Here is a 22,562-nt window from a genome sequence, read left to right on the forward strand (position 1 = left end):
GAAGGGTCCCAGCTCCTCCTTTCTTATTCCTGCCTTTAGAGGTGCACACCCTAATGGGAAACTGGCTTTACGAAGCTCAGTCTTGGTTCGGAGGAACACAGATCCTGTGGGGAAGGAGAAGAGGTAGAGATGGTTGCTAGGGGGCAATGGGTTAGGGGCAGGGAGGGTAACTTAAAGGGTAGGAAATGGCTGGCCATCTGACCTTACATAGTTCCTAGACCTTGTGGGTATGTGTCTGGAACACCTTGGTGATTGTCAGGAAGTCATTGTCCCACCGGTAAAGTCCATTAGACACGGAGTCACAGGATGAGTAGCACCCTGGGTTTTCAGCAGGCAGCACTCTAGGGTACCCACTTTCCCCATCTTCAACCCTTGCCTCATGAACCGGTCCCCCAACACATGCTTTTCCTGGTCAGTTTTCTCACAGTTTCTCTTTAGGGAAAGAGGGTAAGGAAGAGGGGAGAGAAAGCATTAGCGATTCCCGGGGAGTGGCTCTGCAGAAGGAAGATGTAGCTGTGATAGAGACCTGGCAGAAAAGGGGGCGGGGCGCAAAAATGGACAAGAGAGAAGCCAAGGCTCCCCCCACCCCCACCCCCACCCCCAGCCCCCTTATGAGACCTGTATATTTGAGCAGGGGTCTTCCTGTTCCTAAGGCTCCATAGGCTAGGTCCAGCGTTAGGGCAACTAGGACGGGGAGGAGGACCATCTATTCTCATCCTCGTCCAAAGAAGATCAATAGCTCAAACCTCAGAAAGTTCTCAGAGTAAGTGTGGGCCGTGAGGACCCTTCAGACAGCTCCCAGAGAGCGCCCCGGAAATGGGAAAACAGGGTGGAAAGTGACATCCCCGGAGATGGCAGCGTCTCTCTCGGGATCCCTGGGCTTGCGAGTGCGGGATCCGCATCTCTAGGTTCCTCTATTACTGGGGTCTCTAAAAGAAGCCGAGGACAAATGGGGAAAGGAGCGGGAGAGGAGACCCTTAGGGTTTTCTCGCGGGTTTGTGCGCAGCGCCCCCCCGCGGCCGCTCCGCGCGGCTGCAGAAGTACTTGGTGACGCGCCGGCGGCACTGCTCGCAGCGCACCGCGCAGCACCAGTGGAACTTGCAGTTGCAGCTGGACACGGTCTCGGCGCGGCGCTCCTCCACCGCCAGCCCGCAGTCCCCGCAGAGCCGGCGGCAGCTGCGGCGCTCCCAGCGGCCTAGGGACCGCCCGCGCCGCAGGCACTCTCGGCCCTCCGTGCCCAGCAGGCCTAGCGTTTTGTTCTCCAGGCAGTAGTCTGGGGAGTCCTCCAAGTGCACCAGCTCCCGCGTGGAGATGGAGCGAAAGGTGTCGGCGATGGCGCCGCGTCCTGCCGCGCTGTTGCCAGCACCTTGCAGCAGGTCCACCTTGAGAGCTGCGTGGTACTTCTCCTTCAGGTGCGCGCCCACCTCGCGGAACTCCGGCAGCTGCAGCCAGCAGGTCTGCGTGGTGCAGCTGCCAGACACGCCGTGGCACTTACACGTGCGTTTCATGGTGCCCTTCACCGCCTGGGGGGAGAGGAGTGAGCGGGCCGGGATTTAGCGCGTGGGGAGTCTCTGCCTCTTGAGGGGGTGGGGGACGTTGCTAGGCGTCTAGTACCTCCTACGCCTCAGTACCTTGTTTTTCCAAACTTAAATGACGTGAAGAGTTGTCCTCACTTAGGCGTGGTAATGGATGGAGCCAGCTGCCAACCCCAGGGGCTGCAAGACTCACCTTGCGGCCGGCCTCATTGTTGTGCAAGTTCATGGCTGCCCGGGCATCCTGTCCGGTCTCCAGGGCATCAACGAACTGCTTGGATATTGCCTCTCCGAAGCCCACGTTGTCACTGCAGCCTCCCCACAGCCAGCCTTGACCCCCTGGAAAAGAGCAGGGGAGAGGGAAGGTCGTTGAGCAGCTGTTTCTAATTGGGAATCTGAGCTTAAGGTTGTTTGAGTGCCTTGTCTCCAGATTAGTTTCAGCCTAGACTTGTTTTTGCCACTTTTGAGCGCCCACGTGTAGCCTATCATCTGCTCAGGACTCCATGACGTAAGTAGTTGCCGAGTGGATTCTCTGCAAGGTGCCTGCGCGCCCATCTTCATACAGTTTCTGGCCTTTGGGCAGAGTGTGCATGTGTCCGCCAGCGACTGACTTCCAGGAAGGACAAAATGGCTGGAAGAAAGGTGAGGAACGCGCGAGCACTGAGAGAGAGAGAGAGAGAGAGAGAGAGAGAGAGAGAGAGAGAGGAGCAACTGGAATAATATGGAACAACGAAGTTGGAAGTTGAGCCGCAGGGCAGGAGGATTGGGACAGTGGAGGAAGAGTGGAAAGGAGACAGAGACAGGCCATATGGAAGGATGTGCCCACTGTGTTTGAGAGAGTGACCGGTGGATTCCATGGGGAATGCTGTTCCTTTATCATTATTGTGTTAAGTTAAGGAAGCTACTCAGTAGGTGAAGGCGAGCCCATGCAGCATTTAACCTGGTTTGACACATTAGGGTTTGGGCTTAAACTGGTTCACCCTGATTTTCCTCAGATTTAGAAGAATACAATTCCTCTGCACCCCACCCAGCTACCCATCAAGCTTTTCATTCTTTAAGTGAACTCTACTGGCCTGCCCTACCCACCCCAATGTCACTACTCACCCAGCTGCCCATTGCGGGAGTCATCACAGCCACAGTTGTCAAAATCCCCAAGGCTGCAGTTTCGAGTCAGAGTGTACATGACGCCAGCAGAACTGATGGCGTGTACGAATGCTGTCTCCCGGTTAGCTGGCAGGAACCAGAAATTGGGTGAGTTAGAGGGAGGAGTCCCAACCCAAAGAAACACCAGCCATGCCACCTCCCTTTAATACAATCATTGTCCTCCGATCCCAGCTCTACCCTATTTCCCCACCTTTATAATGTTCCTTACTCTCTCCAGGGTCCACTCCAGCCCTGGTCTCAGCTCTTCCTTTCTCCCCTCCCATCTTTTCAAGTCATACCCTTTGTGATTAGGTGGCTAGATAAAGGATTTCGGTGGGAAAGAGCCTGAGGAAGAGATAAATCTGAAGGCCAGGCTATCAAGAACCCATCCCACTTCCTCCTGGAACATTGAAGTCTAAGAGGCATGCGCCACCAGTTCTGAAAGAACCTCTGACTGCCAGCTCTTATTTACTGGCATGGCCACTCTCTCTTCTCCAGGGAAATCTGGTCTCCAGGTCTGTCCCCACTTGCCTTGTACCTGGCTGCTGAGCCTGCTGAAGGAAGGGGCTGAGAGGAATGAGGGGTTATGACCCTACCTACCTCCTAATGTTATTTATATAGTGAGGAAGCCATTAGCCAATTGATGAGCTCCATTTGTTGAACAGTGAGGGTTTGGGGGAAGAAAGAGCAAAGCTCTTAGGTAGGAAAAAGGAGCTAGAGATGGAACAGAGAAGATCCCAGAGAGGGAGATCACCTGAGAGTAAAGACCAGGTGAGGAGTTAGGGTGTAGAGGAGGCAGGGGCCATCCCTGAGGAGTGGGGCTCTAACCTGTGGCCAGGGGGTCCAGGGAGCTGTGGCCGAGGCTTTCCTTACCACTGCGCAGGCCGCCATGGCTGGACAGCTGCAGGGCTCTCTCAGGGCAGTTCCAGCGGTCCCAGGCGAACTGGTATTTGCATTCTTCAATCCCGCTCTGGGCACCAGCTGCCACGCTGCTGGAGTAGATCAGGTAAGCCTTCGGGGACACGGGTCAAAATTCAGACTTACAAAAGCTGGACTTGGAGACACTTGCCCTAAAGTGGCCAAGCCCCTCTCTTCCTGCCCACTTTCCCATCCCTCCAAAATGATGACAGAGTAAGCATTTTACATGTGTTGTCTCATTTAACATCACAAATAACCTTGTCAAATAGGAACCATTTTATAGATTAGGAATCTGAGGCTCAGAGAGGTGAACTAAAGCAATTTGCCCAAGATCCCACAGCTAGCCAATTATAGAAGTAGGAATAAAATTCAGTTTATCAGACACTAGACCTGACTTTACTCACTATACTATTCTGCCTCTCCAAAGTGATCCCATATTACATAATTCATGAATTTTCGCTCTTCTCATCCCATTACCATCTTAGAAAATAATATATTGGAACTGGAAATGTCCTTAGAGATAATGCAGTACAATAGCAGCATTGTAAAAACTGCATCCCTCCCCTGCCTGAGAAGGTTGTGTGACTGCAGCCTGACACTGTGAAAGGCTGTTGACTTGTCTGGCTTTAGAAATTCTGCTGTAAATTTAGAATCAACACTCGTGAGTTCTTGCCTTGGCTCTGACACTAGTCTGCTGTGTGGTTTGGGTTGTGTCACTAATCCCCTCTGTGCCACAGTTGTCTGTCATAGGTACAGCACAATAAAAAGTGTGGATATAATGAAAAGAAATTAGCATGTATAGCCTTCAGTTAAGAAGCTAAGATTAGTGAAATCTAAACAAACCAAAGGAATATTTTTCTTACCTTTGGACCAGTCATCAGAAAATTGTTCACTGACCTAGAAGAGAACAAAACCACAGAGCGTAATGGAGAGGCACCAACTCAGTTCTGCTGCCAAGAGTTGTAAGGATTACTTTAGAAAATATAATTGATGGGAAGAAAGGGAAAATGGTTTGCCAAGGAAAAATTATGCATAAGGAGTCTACTAAAGACCACTTATTTAATAAAAAAGAATATGTATTATGCTCCTTTTCAAATACCAAAAGTGTTGGGAGTAATGTTTGGTCATTATTTTGCCATGGGTGGGAATAGAGCTAGCATTAACTCATTACTGTGTGATAGATGCTCTACTCTCAGTATTTTACATGTTGATTTTGTTAAAGCCTTACTATTGCAGGCATTATTATCCCTATTTTACAAATAGGGAATCTGGGACTCAAAAAAGTATTTAAGGTCACCCAGCTAATAAATTATTGAATCAGGATTTGAATTCAGGACTACCTGGATTTTGAGGAGGGTAGTTCAGTTCTCTAATCAGAAAGATGTAAATAGTAGAATATCTTTCTAGGGATTGAATTGTAATTAAAGTCCAAAAATAAATAATCTGACTCTAGAAAATAGCTAGGCTGTTCCTTTCAAAACTAAAAATAGATTTGTCATACGACTTAGCAGTTCCACTCTTGGGCATTTATCCTTGAGAAATGAAGACTTATTTTTATCCAGGATCTTATACTTGGATGGTCATAGCACTTTATTCATAATAACCCAAAATTTGAAAGTGTTTAAATGTTTTTCAAAGAGTGAGTGGTTATAATAACCATGGTACAAGGCCTGGCTGGTGTGGCTCAGTTGGTTGAGCATCATCCCATGCACCAAAAGGTTGCTGGTTCGATTCCTCAGTCAGGGCACATGCCCAGGTTGTGGGCTCCATCCATAGCAGGGGACATGCAGGAGGCAGCTGATCGATATTTTGCTTATCACGTTAATGTTTTTTCCTCTTTCTCTCTCCCTTCCTCTCTCTAAAAGAAAATCAATGAAAATATTAAAATCATGGTGGTACATCCATACAATGGAATACTACTCAGGAATGAAAAGGAATAAACATCTGATACATGCAACAACTTGAATGAATCTCAAGGCAATTATACTGAGTGATCAAAGCCAATCTCAACAGGACACATACTGCATGATTTCACTTATGTAATAATTGTGAAATACATAATTATAGAGCTGGAGAATAGATTAGTGGTTCCCAGGGGTTAAAGAGGAGGGATGCATGTGGCTACAATAACACCAAAGAGTTTTGTGATGGTAGAATTAAGTGTCTTGATTGCGATAGGATTATGCAAAGCTATACATGTGACAAAATTGCATTGAGCTATACATACACACTGGGTGTATGTAAAATTGGTGGTCTGAATAAACTTTATAAATATTGTACTATAGAACTTTATAAATATTATAGGATAGTTGTAAGATGTTACCATTGGCAGAGGCTTGTGTAGGACTTCCCTGCACATTTCTTTGCAATCTCCTGCCAGTCTATAATTATATAAAAATTAAAAATTCAATGCATACATACTAGTATATAACCTGGCAAATAGACTTCAGGATAGGCATTTGAAAATTAACCCAAATATATTACCTATTATTGCTCTTTTCCCATTATAATGGAAGAAGGTAACATGGGAATCATTATGTATTGTTCCATGAAAGTTGGTGTACCCTGCAATTGTAAAGGCCAATAAGATGCTGGCCATCATCAGAAGTGAAAAGAGCTTAGCCGACTCTCTTCGTATCAAACACAAATAACACCTAAAATGTGGGTGGTTTTTGAAAAACAGTGTTATAAACTGGGAGGCTGCCATGTGAGAGAAGATGAAAAAGATTTGGAAAGAAATGTTATAGGTTTTTAGAAAATCATAAAAAACTACATAGTCAACAAAACTTTAGAGCTTGGTAAGGGGAAAAGGGTATGTGAAAAATACAGGAGTAAATGTGTTTAAACATGAAGATGAAAGATCCTGATTTGATGGAGAGCTCCTATGACTGCTGTTCTCCCTGTGTTAAGTTAGGTCATTCTCTCTCTCTTACCTCTGCACTTATTTTCATTAACAATTTATTGTCTGTCACTGCTCTTATGTTCACATTGCAACTCCATGTTTTGTCAGTCATTTTCAATTCTCACTTTTGTTAAATTAAAGAGAGATAAATGAACAAACAAACAAACCCCCTAAAACTTCAAAGCTTGGCAGGCAAAATTAAGTTGACTAAAAAGTACTACTATCTTGGGAGTGGTAGTACCAGCAAAGAACAAAAATAAATTCAAAACAGTTTAAATGAATTCATAACTGCTAAAGCCATAAATTTTGCAGATAAATTTCTGATCCTGAAAGAGCGGTGTCAGAGGAGTCAGCCAGGCCCTCTGCTTGCTCTGGCTCAGGAGGGTGTTTTTTTCTGTTAGATAATTGCCAAAGATGCTTGGACATTACCAGGCAAGACAGAGGCTAGTTCCCATCCCCCAGGACAGACAGCGTCAGGAAAGAAAGCAAAGCAACAAAGCAAATATCAAGTGGCAGACAGAGGAGAAAGCTCTGCCATGAGCGTGGGTGAAGAGACTTCCTGTGAGAGGACGCGAGGTTGGAATCGCAGGGAGTGTTGTGCAGAATACTGGAGGATTCTTCCTTCCTCAAGGGCCCCGCAATATGTAAAGTTTTGTTTGACATGCTGGTCTAGTTCAATTGATTAATCAGATTTAATTGAGCAACTGCCATGAGACACAACTGCCAGCCTTAGTTGGACAGCATTCCCATAAACTGACTTTTGTTGGAAACCCTGAGTTATTGGCAGACCTATTTGAACCATTGTGGCTGGCTTGCTCATAACCAAAATAGCCAGTATTAAGAAATGACTTGTTGTGATAGATGTTAACTAGACGCATTGTAATGATCATTTCACAGTGTACACACACATCAAATCATTATGTTGTCCACCTGAAATACAGAAGGGCAACTATCTACAGAGATAGGGGAATAGGAGAAAAACCCTTATTCATGCCCGTGGTCTTAACTACCGTGATTATACAATGTCTCCCAAATCTTTACCTCCAGCCCTTTCATCTTGAGATCCAGAGCTGTATTACCAAATGAATGCTAGACTTCTCCACTGGGAATGTTTCAGATTATGAAGACAGTATGTCCAAATGCCAACTTATGCCCAGCCGGTGTGGCTCAGTGGTTGAGCATCGATTTATGAACCAGGAGGGCACGGTTCGATTCCCGGTCAGGGCATATGACCAGATTGTGGGCTTGATCCCCAGTGTCTGGTGTGCAGGAAGCAGCCGATCAATGATTCTCTCTCATCATTGATGTTTCTATCTCTCTCTTCCTCTCCCTTCTTCTCTGAAATCAATTTAAAAATATATTTTAAAAATATATAAATAAATAAAAGCCAACTAATATTCCCTGTTGAACTTGACACTTCTCCTGACTTGACTATGTTTTGTTAATAGAGCCACTATTTCCCCACATCTCTCTCAATCCATTTTCACTATCTAATCAGTAAGACTTGCATGTTTTACCTCCACTATACTTTTCACTTACCAGCTCCCTTTTTTCTCTCTCACTTTCTCAGGAATTCTCACTGTCATATCTTATTTGTAGCCTCCAACTTAGACCATTGTAGAAGCCCTACTAATCGACCTCTCTAGTTATAATTTTTACCCCATTCCAATCCAGTGTATAGTCAGTCTGCAGCTAGATCAATCTTCTGAAAGCCTGATTCTGATATCCTGCTCAAGTATCTTCCTTAGTTTTTCAACTCTTGCACTCAAGGCTCTCCATAATCTGACCATACATGTGTTTTCAGCTTAATTTCCCATGAAATATCCCTACTTGTCCAGTCGTCTAGTCCAGTGGTCGGCAAACCGCAGCTCACGAGCCACATGCGGCTCTTTGGCCCCTTGAGTGTGGCTCTTCCACAAAATACCATGTGCGGGCGTGCACGTACAGTGCGAAGTTGACTTACAACTTTATTTATTTATTTTTTAAATATATTTTTTATTGATTTTTTACAGAGAGGAAGGGAGAGAGATAGAGAGTTAGAAACATCGATGGGAGAGAAACATCGATCAGCTGCCTCCAGCACATCTCCCACTGGGGATGTGCCCGCAACCCAGGTACATGCCCTTGACCGGAATCGAACCTGGGACCTTTCAGTCCGCAGGCCGACGCTCTATCCACTGAGCCAAACCGGTTTCGGCCTGATTTACAACTTTAAAGTTTATTAAGTTAATTTTAGGGAACGTTGTGGAGTGAAAGAAGATGTAGTGTCGAGGATTGAGAAAGGTATGTTGAGATGGTTTGGACATATAGAGAGGATGAACAAAAGGAGATAGACAAAGAAATTTCAATCGTTGTACTGTTGATATTTGGCTCTGTTGACTAATGATGGACGAGAAGTTTAAGCCACTATCCAATGTTTCAAACATTTAGCCCTGTTTGGGGGTGATTCTCCAAATTAGCACAGCCTATGAGGTGGTCTGTAGCACATCGCATTGTATTGTTGGGAGTTTAGCTGCCATGGTGAGAACATGTGCCTGATTCCATGTAGCCTGTGACACAGATGGGCACTGGACCAGGAGTGCCAAGCACCATGCTACCTTCAGACTTCCTTCTCCCTTTGCATGGCCAGGACCCTGTTCCTAGGCCAAGTTTGTGTGCCAGACTCCCTCTCCCTGAGTATGGGAGTTTCTTCCCAGGAGAGCACTAAGTCTCATGCAACAAGTTTCTTGCAGGCCAGCCCCACTAGTTTGCCAAGTGTGCCTGGATACGTTTAAATCCCAGTGGTTCGTGTAGCTTAAATTCCAGTTAGGATTCCCCCATTCCCTTCCCCTCACATATTTTTAAAAAGCAAAGGTTCTGCATATGAATATCCAGAATTTAGTATTTTCCTCTCAACACCCAGGACTTTCATCTCAATGCCTTCTGACTCCTCCCCCCGCCCCCCACTTGGTTCTCCCTCTCTCCACTTTCCTCACAAGTCTTTGAATACTAGGGTTGGCTTCTCTCTACCCTATAATCTCATTTCTTGAGGTCCATAAAAAGTCTCGGGGTCATGAAGCTCTAGTTGGCCTACTTCAGGAGAGACTGTAATTATAATTTGGGGTGATAGCCCAGGGGCAAGGAGAAGTGGTAGTGAATGAATGTAGATGCACACCTCTCTCTGGAGATCTAGCAGAGAGAGTACAGGGAGGAAGGTGGGGGGAGATTAAGGAGAGCGACCAGAGTAGGGAGCTGCCTGGAGCTGTAGCCAGAAGGTGTTCCAGGGAAGCAAGTTTTTCTTAGAATGAATGTCTGACAGCCAGCTTTTTACCTCATTGAACGCACAAGATGCCTTGGGCCCGGGACAGCCCAAACATAGCTCTTTCTGAACAAGTTTCCTTGTGATTCCCTCTATCTGCTATATCATATGACCCCAGAACACACATGCACACACACACACACACACACACACCCCAATATGTACACACACACACCAAATTACAGAGAAGGCAGGCCTTACTAAGCATTGTGAAATAATATCCTACGGGTCCCAAATTTTTTACTACCCCCTCTGACAATACCCAAGGATATTTAAGCTAGGTATAATTCACCGTATAATTAGAAAGAGTAAGGTTTAAAAATGTTTTCAAGGGTGAACAGCGTGACTAATTCTTATCCGTTGTAAAGTATAAGTAATTGAAATCGGGCTCTTTCCTATTTAGCCAGGGGGAGGATTAGGAAGTAGAAGCCACAAGATAATCTGAGTCTTGTAGGGAAGAGAAGGGTTCAGAATTTCAAAGACAAGTTTCTTCCTACTTAAAAATTTGTCCAGAGGGAACAAAGGTGATATTAGAGGGGAGCTCTGTTTCAGTAGAGCATTGGGACAGAAGCCAGATTATAGTGCGTGAACAGTTATGAAACTAAAGCAACATGTACAGACTCATTGAAGGAGTATGGATGGCATTGAAAGGAAAGAGAAATGCAGTGGAGATTCGGGCCAAGTAGAAGTTTTTTCCAGAAGAGTATAAAAGGAAAATGAAGGAATATACAGGTTTAGGTCATACCCCCAGAGCTATTTCACTTATTTAAACTCCATCTGTTTCTTCAAAGGGAATTCAGCCATATAAATAATTCTCAAAATTTGTTTTATAAATGTTAATTTTCTAAGTTATAAGGCAGTGCTCTAAAACATATTTTTTAAAAGTCTTATAAACAAGTTGATTAAGCGAAGTTAAACAGATGTGTCAGATTTGGTAGTAGTCTTATGTTAAATTTTATGTTAAAATCCCACAATATCTCAAATCCAGTCCTTGACAAATAATTACTGGCAAAGACCACATGATAGCTCTCAGGACAACTGTGTATCATGGGTTCCTGCCAAACAATCTCAGGCGGATTCTTTCTCAGGCAAATCACAAATTTTCAAGGGATAATCTTATTCCCTGAAAGTGAGATGTCATTTGTATTCTAGGATATTTTATAGAGAGATAGCTGTCTTTCCTTGTCCTCATTTCCTTCCTTCTTTATGTATTGTAGCAAACGCTGCTGAGAAACACTGAGCAACAAAAAAGCACTTCAGCACTTAGCATTTAAATGAGGACTCTAACCGGGAGTAAGCTGTGCTCATTCTCTGTTCCGAGGTCTCTAAGTGAAAGCTGCTAAGGAACAGCTCGAGCCACTGTTCCCAGAAAGCCTGGGATTGCAGGAACCCCGTCCAGGGCCATTATGGAAGCTGGGCATTTGGTTTTGTTTTCTGACCTCGTTACCTTGGTCCCTGTAGTGGAGACTTGAGAAAATATTCACGTTCTCAATTGCACTGATGGATGCAATGCCAGTTTATGTCAGGATCAAGAAGGTAGGTGTGCATAACTCTAAGGCTTGCCCTATAAAACAACCAGTGAACAGTTCAAGGTAGGAAAATTGGCAGGCTTTGGCACTTGGGTACCATTTTCACTACTTAATGGAACTAAATCGGTGGATGGTAAAAATGTCCTCACCTCAATCTGAATAGCCACAGCTCAAACAGAAACAAACTCAAATTAGTAACAAATTCTCCTGTTACTAATTTGTATTCTTGATTTTTCACCCCAATGGGGGTCATATCTGTATGATGTTCCCCAAGATTCACTCTAATTACTGGCACTAGATCTCTTGAACATGGGATAGGGGGTTCTTTTTCCTGTCCCTCTTCTTCCTATTTTGAACCACAACAGTATTTGGAAGATTTAGACTAAGAGAATACATGCAGTTGAAAATGCTACAGAAAGTATACATGAAGCAAGTTTAGTCAAGGGTTGATAACTGTTGAAGCTGAGTTATTGGGCGTTGTTATATGTACTGGTCTATGTTTTTTTAAAAAAAGAAAATTTCAATAATATAAAATTAAACAACAGAATACTCCTGAAGCAATAATCTATGCAATTTGGGCTCCACCAGACACCTGGGATTAACATGAAGAAACAACAGATAGGATGATATGGCCCATCTATTGGTTTGCTATTTATTATCCTGGATATTGGCCTGGAATGGAAACTTCAGAGTCTGATATGGTGAACCTGAAGAGCCCGAGTAAATGAAAAGGACTGAGATGGTAGCAAAAGAGAATTACAGTTTTTAATTAAAAATATTTATTTAAAAATATAATTGCTATCTCTATCTAGTTGCATATATGGGAGAATTACAGTCTTAAATGAAGGGGAAATTCTTCCTTATGCAGGATGGTTTAAGCTTGGCCTGGAAAACACAAGAATTTCATCTATGGAGCTGCATAGAAATACTGAACCATTGGCCTACTTACAGGGTCTACTGAGACTCCTGAAGCATAGCCGCAGTCTGTGCTGCGACTGGGGCATGCTGATGCTGGGAAAGCAACCTATTAAGAAAAGTGAATTTGGACTGGGCAAATAACAGTGAATTTAAATGCTCCCCTATGGTCTGATTTCTCTTGGTCTGGAGAAAACTATAACCTAAGAAGCATATAGAGAGATGACATGATCAAGGACCTACGATAAAGATTGAGAAAAGCAAACCATAAAAATTGGGCTTATAATGAGACTAGAGAGTCTGCCCAGAGTGGATGATAGTTGTGTTTTTTTTAAAGAGGCCCTCGGAGTGTAGGTACATTTCAGATGGGAGGCAAGGGGGACTGTTATTTACCTGAACCAAGCTCAGAGTTTCCCCCAACTGTTAACCCAGTCTGATCTTTTACCTGGGAGGAAAAATCTGCTTTCTGGGGAGATAAAAGAGAGTTTACCCTAAGTAAAATTGTACTGACCTCTCTTTCTAAGCCCTCTGAGTTCTCCTCTACCTCTAATAGAAATAAAAGGACAAATGGAGCCCAGAAAAAAAAAGTGATTTTATTACCAGTTCCAAGAGAGACTAGCATTACCCAATATAGAGCAGCACTAAACCAATTGTCCCAGCTGGGTAAAAGGGGGCGGGGTGGGGGGGGAGTAAACTCCTTCATGGAAGAGGGAGGGGTTGGGTTGAAATTCCTTTTCTTCTGATTATGTATATCCCATTTACCTCGATATAATGTCACAAAAAGGAGATCCTCCTTTGTGTCATATTATCACACACACACACACACACACACACACACACACACACACACACGCTCGCACTCCTCCTCATTACTTACGCCAGCGGTTCTCAACCTGTGGATCGCGACCCCTTTGGGGGTCGAACGACCCTTTCACAGGGGTTGCCTAAGACCATCAGAAAACACATATATAATTACATATTTTTTTGTGATTAATCACTATGCTTTAATTATGTTCAATTTGTAGCAATGAAAATACATCCTGCATATCAGATATTTACATGACGATTCATAACAGTAGCAAAATTACAGTTATGAAGTAGCAACGAAAATAATTTTATGGTTGGGGGTCACCACAACATGAACTGTATTAAAGGGCCACGGCATTAGGAAGGTTGAGAACCGCTGACTTATGCAAATTGGTCTCATAAGAAAAGCTTTAACAAAGTGTCTCCTCTCAGGACCACATAGCCTTTGTAAATCATAATAATGACAATTATAATAGTTTGTTATTGTTGCTATTATTTATAGCGGGAGAAGTAGAAAACTCTGAAAGGAAAAACTCAGGTCTCAAGTTGTTGAGGAAATCAATGACAAAACTGGGAACTGAGCTTCCCTGATCATGTCTCGAGCCCTTAGAACCTCTTACACCACAGCTACCAGCCTGATCCTGCTCAGAATTAGCCCACAGATCCCGCCTTTTTTAGTGGACTATGAACTTTCCTTTATTGGTTAGGGAAGCTATTAGGTATGTGACTCTTTTATTGGCATATTATTTTCCAGATTCCAAAGCAGTTTCTCACACCTGACTTTATTCCCCTAACTTTCTAGTGTGACAAAGCTTAGTGGGTCCTCACTGGACTGTCCGTGTTCTTTTTGTATCTGTTAGAGGGAAAACTCAACAAAAACTTAACAGGACAACACATTACCATGAATTCAATGATTTTAAATGAGCTGTGCATTTTACTGGTCATAATATACATTTGAAAAAGTGTTACATATATATGCAGAGAATAGCTAACGATGATGCTTCATGAGAATATGGATTCAAAGACACCCCCCACTTAATAACTGAAGCCTTTGCTAGTCAGGGGTTTTGCATCTTGTCATCAGTTGAAATTTCAAGAGCCATAGACAGGTTACTCTAAAAACATAAGTGTAGAGAAACAAGGGATGATGTATTGCAAAAAGTGCTTTAAAACACAAGATTTCAGGTAATGTTGCTCTTCTGCAGAAAAGAAACTGACCATGTTTAAATCCTTTGGAAAAACTAAGGGTAGTGATCTCTGTTGAAGAATTCGACCAGAGCCATGGTTAACCTCTGTGTCCCAGTGGATCCTTCTGATTTGGTTATTGCGTTGAGGAGAGTGAAAGAGAGAGAGAGAGGGAAAGGGAGAGGGAGAGGGAGAGGGAGGGAGGGAGAGAGGGAGGGAGGGAGGGAGGCAGGCAGAGAGAGAGAGAGAGAGAGAGAGAGAGAGAGAGAGAGAGAAAGAAAGAGAGAACTGGAAAGACCCAGTATCATTATGATACATCATTTGGAGTTGAATGAAGTCAACAGTTAAGGAAAAATATGTTCTAGGTCCATTCATTTCAGATGAGTAAATGTATTGGAAGTGGACAGTCAAATTACTTCATCTCTAGCCACCATTATAAGCATCACTGTTTGCTTGGCTATATCATGCTTTCCCATACTCATTTCTTTCTTCCTTCCTTCCTTTCATTCATTTTTTTTAGCCATTAATAATTAAGAAACAACAAATTTTTAAAAAATATTTTTTCTCAAGTTACTAAAGGATCATTCTTTCAAAAGCATCCAGACAAGAGAAAACTATGGAGAATGCTCTTTCCCCCAGTTATGTTGCACTGAGATACCTAGTAAACTGCATATTGGCACATGTCATTTTTATCCGTTCCTTTTCAAGCCCAGGAATTTCTGTTGATGAACTCCTTTAGGCAGTAATTTCAGGCAAGCCTACAATTGAACAGCCAAACAGAAATTGTGATTCTCTATTTGTTAAATGCTTTTGAGGTCCCCACATAAAAGGTTGATAATGAAGTACTAAGAGAAACATCTGAAAGGCTGCGGTTGGTCAAATTTCTCTGCATGGCACAAAGGGAAAGATGACCTTATGCAAAACCCTGATAGTTCCATTCTAAGAATAATCAAGGTTGAACGTTAAATTTAAAAATCACATTTCCAATGCCACCAAAACCAGACTCAGCAAAGTATAAATATTCAAATTGAGGCTTATGGAATGCAATTTAAAAAGTTAACTGCCTTATACAGATTTGTACACTTTCTCCTCAAAGTCAGGGAAAGTGAGAAGGGGTTCTTAAACCCCGTTTTTAAATAAGAATTTTCTTTCACATCTCTTTTTTCTTCTTTCTCTTTGAATCCAGACACTTGAATTTGGACAGACAAGCAACCCAGCCACCTTTCAGTGTGGCAGTGTCAATATCGGAATGAAATGAACATGACCCCCTCCAGCAGGGAAGGAACACACAGTAAAGGTATTTTTTATAGAACAATTCTTCACACTGCCCTGGTGACTGGGGAAAGGAATCTCGTGTTTCTCTTTTGCTGATACTGAATCAGCTGAAGAATACCATGAACATCAGTAGGAATTCTCTGAACTAGTCTCCTCGCCCTTTTGTCTTTTTGTTCTCATGGGAGAGAGAGAAAGAAGATTTTTTTGGACATGAAATATTTAATTAAGATACCAATTAAAAATTGACCAATTATTTGGTGGTTCCGTTTATAATCAGGAATGTTGCAAATTATTGCATTAACCGGCAAATTGTATTAATTTGGCAGACTCGTTATCAACTCTTGAATAATGATGGCTATACTCATTTATGATAAGAACACACTCTCAATTAGCACAGGAAGCTGATTTCAGCAAAGAAACCCCTATTCTTGCTTCCTCAACAGTTTATGTAGCAATTGGATTCGTAACTTGGTTAAATAGATGGTCAAAATGAGAACTGATGAAGAGAGACTGTGCTCACATCTTAATTGAGGAGAAACTCCAAACACCCTGGCAACATGCATTTCCTAGGTCTTACAGACTGCATGTTATTTCGTACTTGCTTATTAACTTTTCCATGTGTAGGTACTTTATGTGTTTTCCAAGAGCTAAGTGCAAATGATGATCATATCATCTATCATTTGTGTGGCGATTTATAGTTTACAAAACACTTTCACACATGCTATCTTATTTTCTGAGCAATTTAGAAATATATGTAAATGAAATAAATTAAACAAATTTGTAGAAAGTTTAGGTTCCTAAAATATTTAAATTCAAACATGTTGGCTGACCTAGTACCAACTCAGTAGTTAATTTTTAATCTCTAGGAAGTGATGATATGAGCTATTCCTTAGAATATTCTGAAAACATTCAAGTCAGACAGTGCAAAATAAGATCCCATTGAATTTTTGTCTTCAACATACAGTAGAACTTGCTTTGAACCACCGTCCTCTTCTCTACAATGCCGAAATCAAGATTTGATAAAAAGGGCTACTGTCTTTCCCAAAAAACCATGCAGAATATTTGTGATACAGCAATTTAGAAAAATAGGAACCCCCATCTTTTAATTCTTTTATTGGTAGGGGTCTAAGGATTTACTGAAATCAGCCACAATTTGGAAGAGCCCTACTCCCTGGAACACTTTTTCCCAGGAGAGATCCCAACGCGCCCTACATTCCTGGAAATGGAAATGAGCTCTCTTTCATATATTACATGCATTTACCTAATTCTAGGTTCCAGGTTACTTACCAGGTATGGCTGAGTTGGAGGACACAGGTGAAAAGAAAGATGCACACAGAAGGCTTCATAAGTAACATAATCCTCTGGAGTAACAGAGATAGAAAATTCTAAAAACTTGGGAAACAGAGCTAAGATGGGATGTATTCTCCTCCTGGTAGTGGGATGAAATTCTCCTCGAACCCCAACTTCCTTGGTGTGTAAGCGATCCCAAACAGAGTTAAGGGGAGGTGAAATGGAGCTGCCAAACTTCCAAAGAAGAGATTATCTACTTAATTAAAGTTTTTTCCCCCCTCTAAGTCCTTCAGCCAATCAGAACTCAAGTGCCAGAGAAAGATTGAGTCGATCAAAGGAACACTCCAGGATCCTCCCAGACAAATGCAGAAGAAGGGGACGAGGAAAAGGGGACAAAGAGAGCAACACGGAGAAAAAGCACAAAGAAAGAGGGGTGAGGGGAGGAAAGAGACATAGCAAATCCCCTCCACATAATCACTGCTTGGAGTCTCTCTCTTCCCTCTTGCCAATGCCCTCCCACCCCACCTCAACCTCCCCCACCATGCACACTCACGTGCAGACTCGGGCACAGAGAGGAGAGCCTGGTGCCCAAGGGGATTTACAAGGGACTGTGCTTTCCCGGTTGTCCTTTGTGGGGCTTTGAGACTTAATTTGCTTTTAGGATAGCCCCCTTCAGAGAAAAAGGTACTAGATGCACCTCAGCCCTCTGATTTGAGAATATGGGAAGGGGACCCAACCATCTCTGGTATTCTTCTTCTAAGTTAGAAAGGGAGCCTAATGGTTTCTTCCTTTCAACTTTACCATCAGACACTTACTTGTTGAACACCTATTACATCCTCAGTCCTACCCTGGGCATTGTGGGCATCTTTAAAACCCCCAAACATGATTTCTGCCCTGAAGACATTTATAAGCTAGTAAGGTGATAATGTACGGATGCAATTTAATAAGGTAGTAAATTGCTGCAAACTGACTACAAATCATACAGGTTGATTTAGGGAAGGTTTTCTGAAGAAGACAGAATTTGAAATTCAAAGAAGGGATGAGATTTCAATAGACAGCCACATTCCTATCCTCTTAAACTCAGGTGGTGAGGCCAGTAGGCATCAAGCTCACACATCTCTGAGTTGCTGTGCCTTCTGTCCCAGGAGAGAGGATGGGTCACCTCAGTCACAGTGCAGGGTCCTCAGAAGGCCCCCAGCTTACTTCCACACGGACACATTTTCTACTTTAGCATCCACATTGCCTTTCCTCAGGGCTCCCCCGAGACAATGGTCTGTCTCTGTATTTCCCACTTTATCCTTATTTCTCTTGCTTCACAACCCGCTCTGGCAAACTGAACTGGAAAATAAAGAATGACTATATTAATTAATTATCTAGATTATTTAAGCCAGATGATTTAGGGGTATTCACCTAAACATTTGACCAGCTAACTTTGTTACCACCTACTTGGGATCTTCTATTAAAGTTTTTTTTTGGATCTTTATTTTGGATTCTTTTTTTTTGTTTTAAATGTATTTTTATTGATTTCAGAGAGGAAGGGAGAGAAAGTTAGAAATATCAATGATGAGAGAGAATCACTGGTTGGCTGCCTCCTGCACATTCCACACTGGGGATTGAGCCTGCAACCCAGGCATGTGCTCTGACCGGGAATCGAACCGTGATCTTCTGTTTCATAGGTAGATGCTCAACCACTGAGCCCCTCTCTTTGTAGAGAAAGTCTACACAGGAACTAAATAGTAACCCAGGGGTTCAGTTTAACCCATTCCATTTTACTTTACTGTTTCATTTCCATTGGTTTTTCAAGGATGCTTAAGAGTGGAAGAAATGTGCCAAGGCTGAGAAAGAAAAATTGATATAGAGAACTAATGTATATTAGTTTCCTGAGGCTGCTATAACAAAGTACCATAAACTGGGAGGCTTAAAACAGAAATGTATTCTCTCACAGTTCAGGAAACAAAAGTCCAAAATTAAGGTGTCGGCTGCATTGGTTCCTTCTTGGGGGCTCATAGGAAGAATCTGTTCCAAGCCTTTTTGTTTGTTTGTTTCTGGGGCTGTCAGAAATCCCTGGCGTTCCTTAACCTGTAGACACATCACTCCAGTCTCTGCCTCTGTGCTCCGATGGTGCACTCCCTCAGCGTCTGTGTCTCTTCTCTTCTCTTAATGATGCCAATCATATTGAATTAAGAGCCCCCCTACTCCAGTATGTCTTCATCTTAACTAATTACATCTGTAGTTACCCTATTTCCAAATAAGGTTATATTTTAAGGTACAGGGGGGTAGGATTTCAACATATCTTTTTGGAATCACAACAGAACCTATAACACATGGTATATGTAGCTTTAAACATATAACTCCAACAAATCTTGTACTCTTATTCAGATGTTGTATAATCTCAGATTTTAACACTTTTTTAAAATATATTTTTTATAAATTTCAGAGAAGGGAGAAAAAGAGAGAAACATCAGTGATGAGGGAAAATCATTGATCTGTTACCTCTTGTATGCCCCACACTGGGGATTGAGCCCACAACCCACACATGTGCCCTGACGAGGAATTGAACCATGACCTCTTGGTTCATAGGTCAACACTTAACCACTAAGCAACACTGGCTGGGCAGATTTTACCACTTTGACCCTTTCACTTCAGTGATCAAATCCCACACATCAGATGCTGAAAAAAGTTCTATAATTCTAGAGCCTACATTTTGCATATTGGATGCTTTCTCATTGAGCCATTTGATTTATTTTGTAGGTGGAATCATTGAAGGTCTTTTTGAACAAAGGAATAACATGATTAAACACTTTTACCAAAAAAAAATGTTCATTTGGTAAAGAATGAATCAAAGGGCAGAGATTCCGGAGATAAGAGAACCACTTATAAAATTCAACAATACCAGGCGAGAAGTAATATGGATTTAGACTAGGGTAGAGAAAAAGGGAGTGGAATGGAAGGGACTGATGAGATGAGAAACAATTTGGGGGCAGACTCAATTAACAGAACTTACTAGTGGAACTGATTGGAATTAGTAAGTGGCATAGAAGAAGTGGTCAAAGGTTATTTCTGAGATTTTTGAATTTGGATGCGAGGATGCTGTTAAGGGGATGTAGAGTACAGAAAAGGAGATCATTTGTGGCAAGAGAAGGTAGGATAGATTGGATAGATTTATTTTACAACAAGGTGAATTATATTGAACACATCTGAATCATACACTTAAAATGGTTGAGAAGGTAAATTTTATGTTATGGGGGTTTTTTTTTAACCACAATTTTTTAAAAAAGAGGAAATAGAATAAAGGAACGTAATAAAGGCAAGGTATTCTGTGTCAGCAACAGCGATCTGCTAAAGGACGGATATAAAAAAGAAAGAAGAATGCCTTAGTTTGGTGAATTGTAGGGCAATGTCTAGAAACCACACGAGCCTGTCCACAGGCCAGCCCTCCAGGGAACTCGGGGATCTCATTTTCCTCCGGACTCTTGAAGATATATGTTTTATATTTTTAAAAAAATGAGCACCAAGTAATATACAAAGTGTCTTTACCCTACTGTGCGAGGGGAGGGATGATTAAATTACGCCTCACCTCGCATTATAAATGGCTACTTGTCAGACCATTGTCTCTATTGTTTTGCCACCTAAGTTTTCTGAGCACCAGCCTGGATGGATCCCTTGAGGGTGTTTTATTGGTGTGCTTCCCACCATCGTGGCTGTCTCTTCCTCACCAGTCATTCCCTAGTCTTTTTATTTTCTTCACCTTATTTGAATTACAGTTGGCAAATATAATTGTAAGATATTTTACATATAAATCCTGATGATTTGATAATATGTATGCTTGTGAAAGGCTTCCTCCCATCTAGTTAATTAACACATCCATCACCCCACATATTTACCTTTTTGGGGGGTAAGAACATTGGTAAGTTCTACTCTCTTAGCAAATTTGAATTATACGATACAGTGTTATCAACTTCTGCTCCTCTCCAGCTTCCCATCCTATTTTCCAAACAGCTACTGATCTGCTTTCTATCACTGTAGTTTGCATTTTCTAGAATTTTGTGTAAATGGATTGTGCAGTATGTACTCCTTTTGTCTGGGTTATTTCACTCAGTTTGATGTTTTTGAGATTCTTCCATGTTGCTCACTTATCAACAGCCCAACTGTTTTTTTTAAAAAAAGCATGTTTATTTATTTCAGAGAGGAAGGGAGAGGGAGAGATAGAGATGATAGAGAATCATTGATCAGCTGCCTCCTGAGCAGGGAATCGAGCCCGCCACCCGGGAATGTGCCCTGACCAGGAATTGAACCGTGACCTTCTGGTTGATAGGTTGATGCTCAACCCACTGATCCACGCCGCCTGCAGCCCAACTCTTGTTATTGCTGAGCAGTACTCCATTGTAGGAATATACTACATTTTGTTTACCCGTTCACCTGTTGATGGTCATAGGTATTGTTCCCAGGTTTTAGCTATTACAAAGAAAGCTGCCATGAACATTAGGTATCAGTCTTTGTATGACATGCATTTTCATTTATTTTGGGTAAACACTTAGGAATGGAATGGCAGTTCGTGTGGCAGAGGTATTCTTAACATCTTAAGAAACTGCCAAACTTTTCCAAAGTGGTTCTATCATTTCACACTTCCACCAGCTACCTGGGACACTGACACCACCAAATGCTGGTGGACATGCAAAATGGTACAGCCTCTTTGGAAGACAATGTGCAGTTTCTTACAAAACTAAACGTACTCTTACCATACAGCCCAGCAATCCTGCTTCTTAATATTCAACCAAAGGAATTGAAAACTTGTGTTCATACAAAACCTGTGCATGGATGTTTATAGCAGCTTTATGCATAATTGCCAAAACTTGGAAGGAACCAAGATGTCCTTTAGGAGGTGAATAGATAAACTTTAGTGCTTGCAGACAGAGAAATATTATTCAGCTATAAAAAGGAATGAGTAATCAAGCCATTAAAAGACATGAAGGAAACTTAAGTGCATATTACATACTGAAAAGGGTACAGACTGTATGATTCAAACTATATGACATTCTTCAAAAGGCAAAACTGTGGAGACTAAGATCAGTGGTTGCCAGGGGTTGGGAAGAGGGGTGAATAGGTAGAGTACACAGGATTTTCAGGACAGTGAAACTACTCTAGATGGTCCTGTAATGATGGATAATGTCATTATACATGTGTCTAAATGCATAGAATGTACAACCCCAAGAGTGAACCCTAATGTAAACTATGGATTTGGGGTGATTATCATGTGCCAATGTAGGTTCATCAATTGTAACAAAGGCACCCTGAGGTGGGGAATGTTGATAAATGGAAGAGGCCGTGCATGTGTTGAGACATAGTGTGTACGGGAAATCTCTGTACCATTCTTGTAATTTTGTTGTAAATCTAAGTGCTTTAAAACAATAGTCTTTTAAAACAAATCATCAAAATTAAAAACACTAGAACATAGCCTATCCTGGTATTAGAAGACATGAGCAGAAATGGATTTTTTTTTTTAAATGAGGGCTTCCCAAATTCTATAAGCTATAGGATCCATAAAGATCTGGATCAGACCAAGATATTGGGGATCCCGACGATCGAAGATGTGCTGGTCCACATGACTTTTCAGCAGAGTGTTCTCTTTTGTAACGAGTCAGGACACCTTCCCTAGGGAAGGGAGATTAGTGAGACAACTACAATAGAATTGAATGAACTTTTCATCTTTTTCGATTTTAATTCAACTAAAAAGTTAAAAATTATTTAAAAATGTATGTTCCCAATAT

General features: G+C 42.2%; 1 protein-coding gene across 1 annotated transcript; it reads right to left on the reverse strand.

The window, feature by feature from the left end:
• Nucleotides 1–618: 618 nt before the first annotated feature.
• Nucleotides 619–16,859, reverse strand: WNT8B (Wnt family member 8B). Its single transcript, XM_070432507.1, has 6 exons — nt 16,792–16,859; nt 4,457–4,490; nt 3,549–3,687; nt 2,637–2,762; nt 1,729–1,871; nt 619–1,523 (listed from the first exon to the last, which is right to left on the reverse strand). The coding sequence occupies exons 1-6, from the start codon at nt 16,857–16,859 to the stop codon at nt 978–980; spliced, it is 1,056 nt and encodes a 351-aa protein (XP_070288608.1). The 3' UTR covers nt 619–977.
• Between the last annotated feature and the right edge of the window lie 5,703 nt (nt 16,860–22,562).

This window comes from Myotis yumanensis, unplaced genomic scaffold (genome assembly GCF_028538775.1).
Source record: "Myotis yumanensis isolate MYYU_CA2020_CCGP unplaced genomic scaffold, mMyoYum1.0.hap1 SCAF_13, whole genome shotgun sequence".
Lineage (NCBI taxonomy): Eukaryota > Metazoa > Chordata > Mammalia > Chiroptera > Vespertilionidae > Myotis > Myotis yumanensis.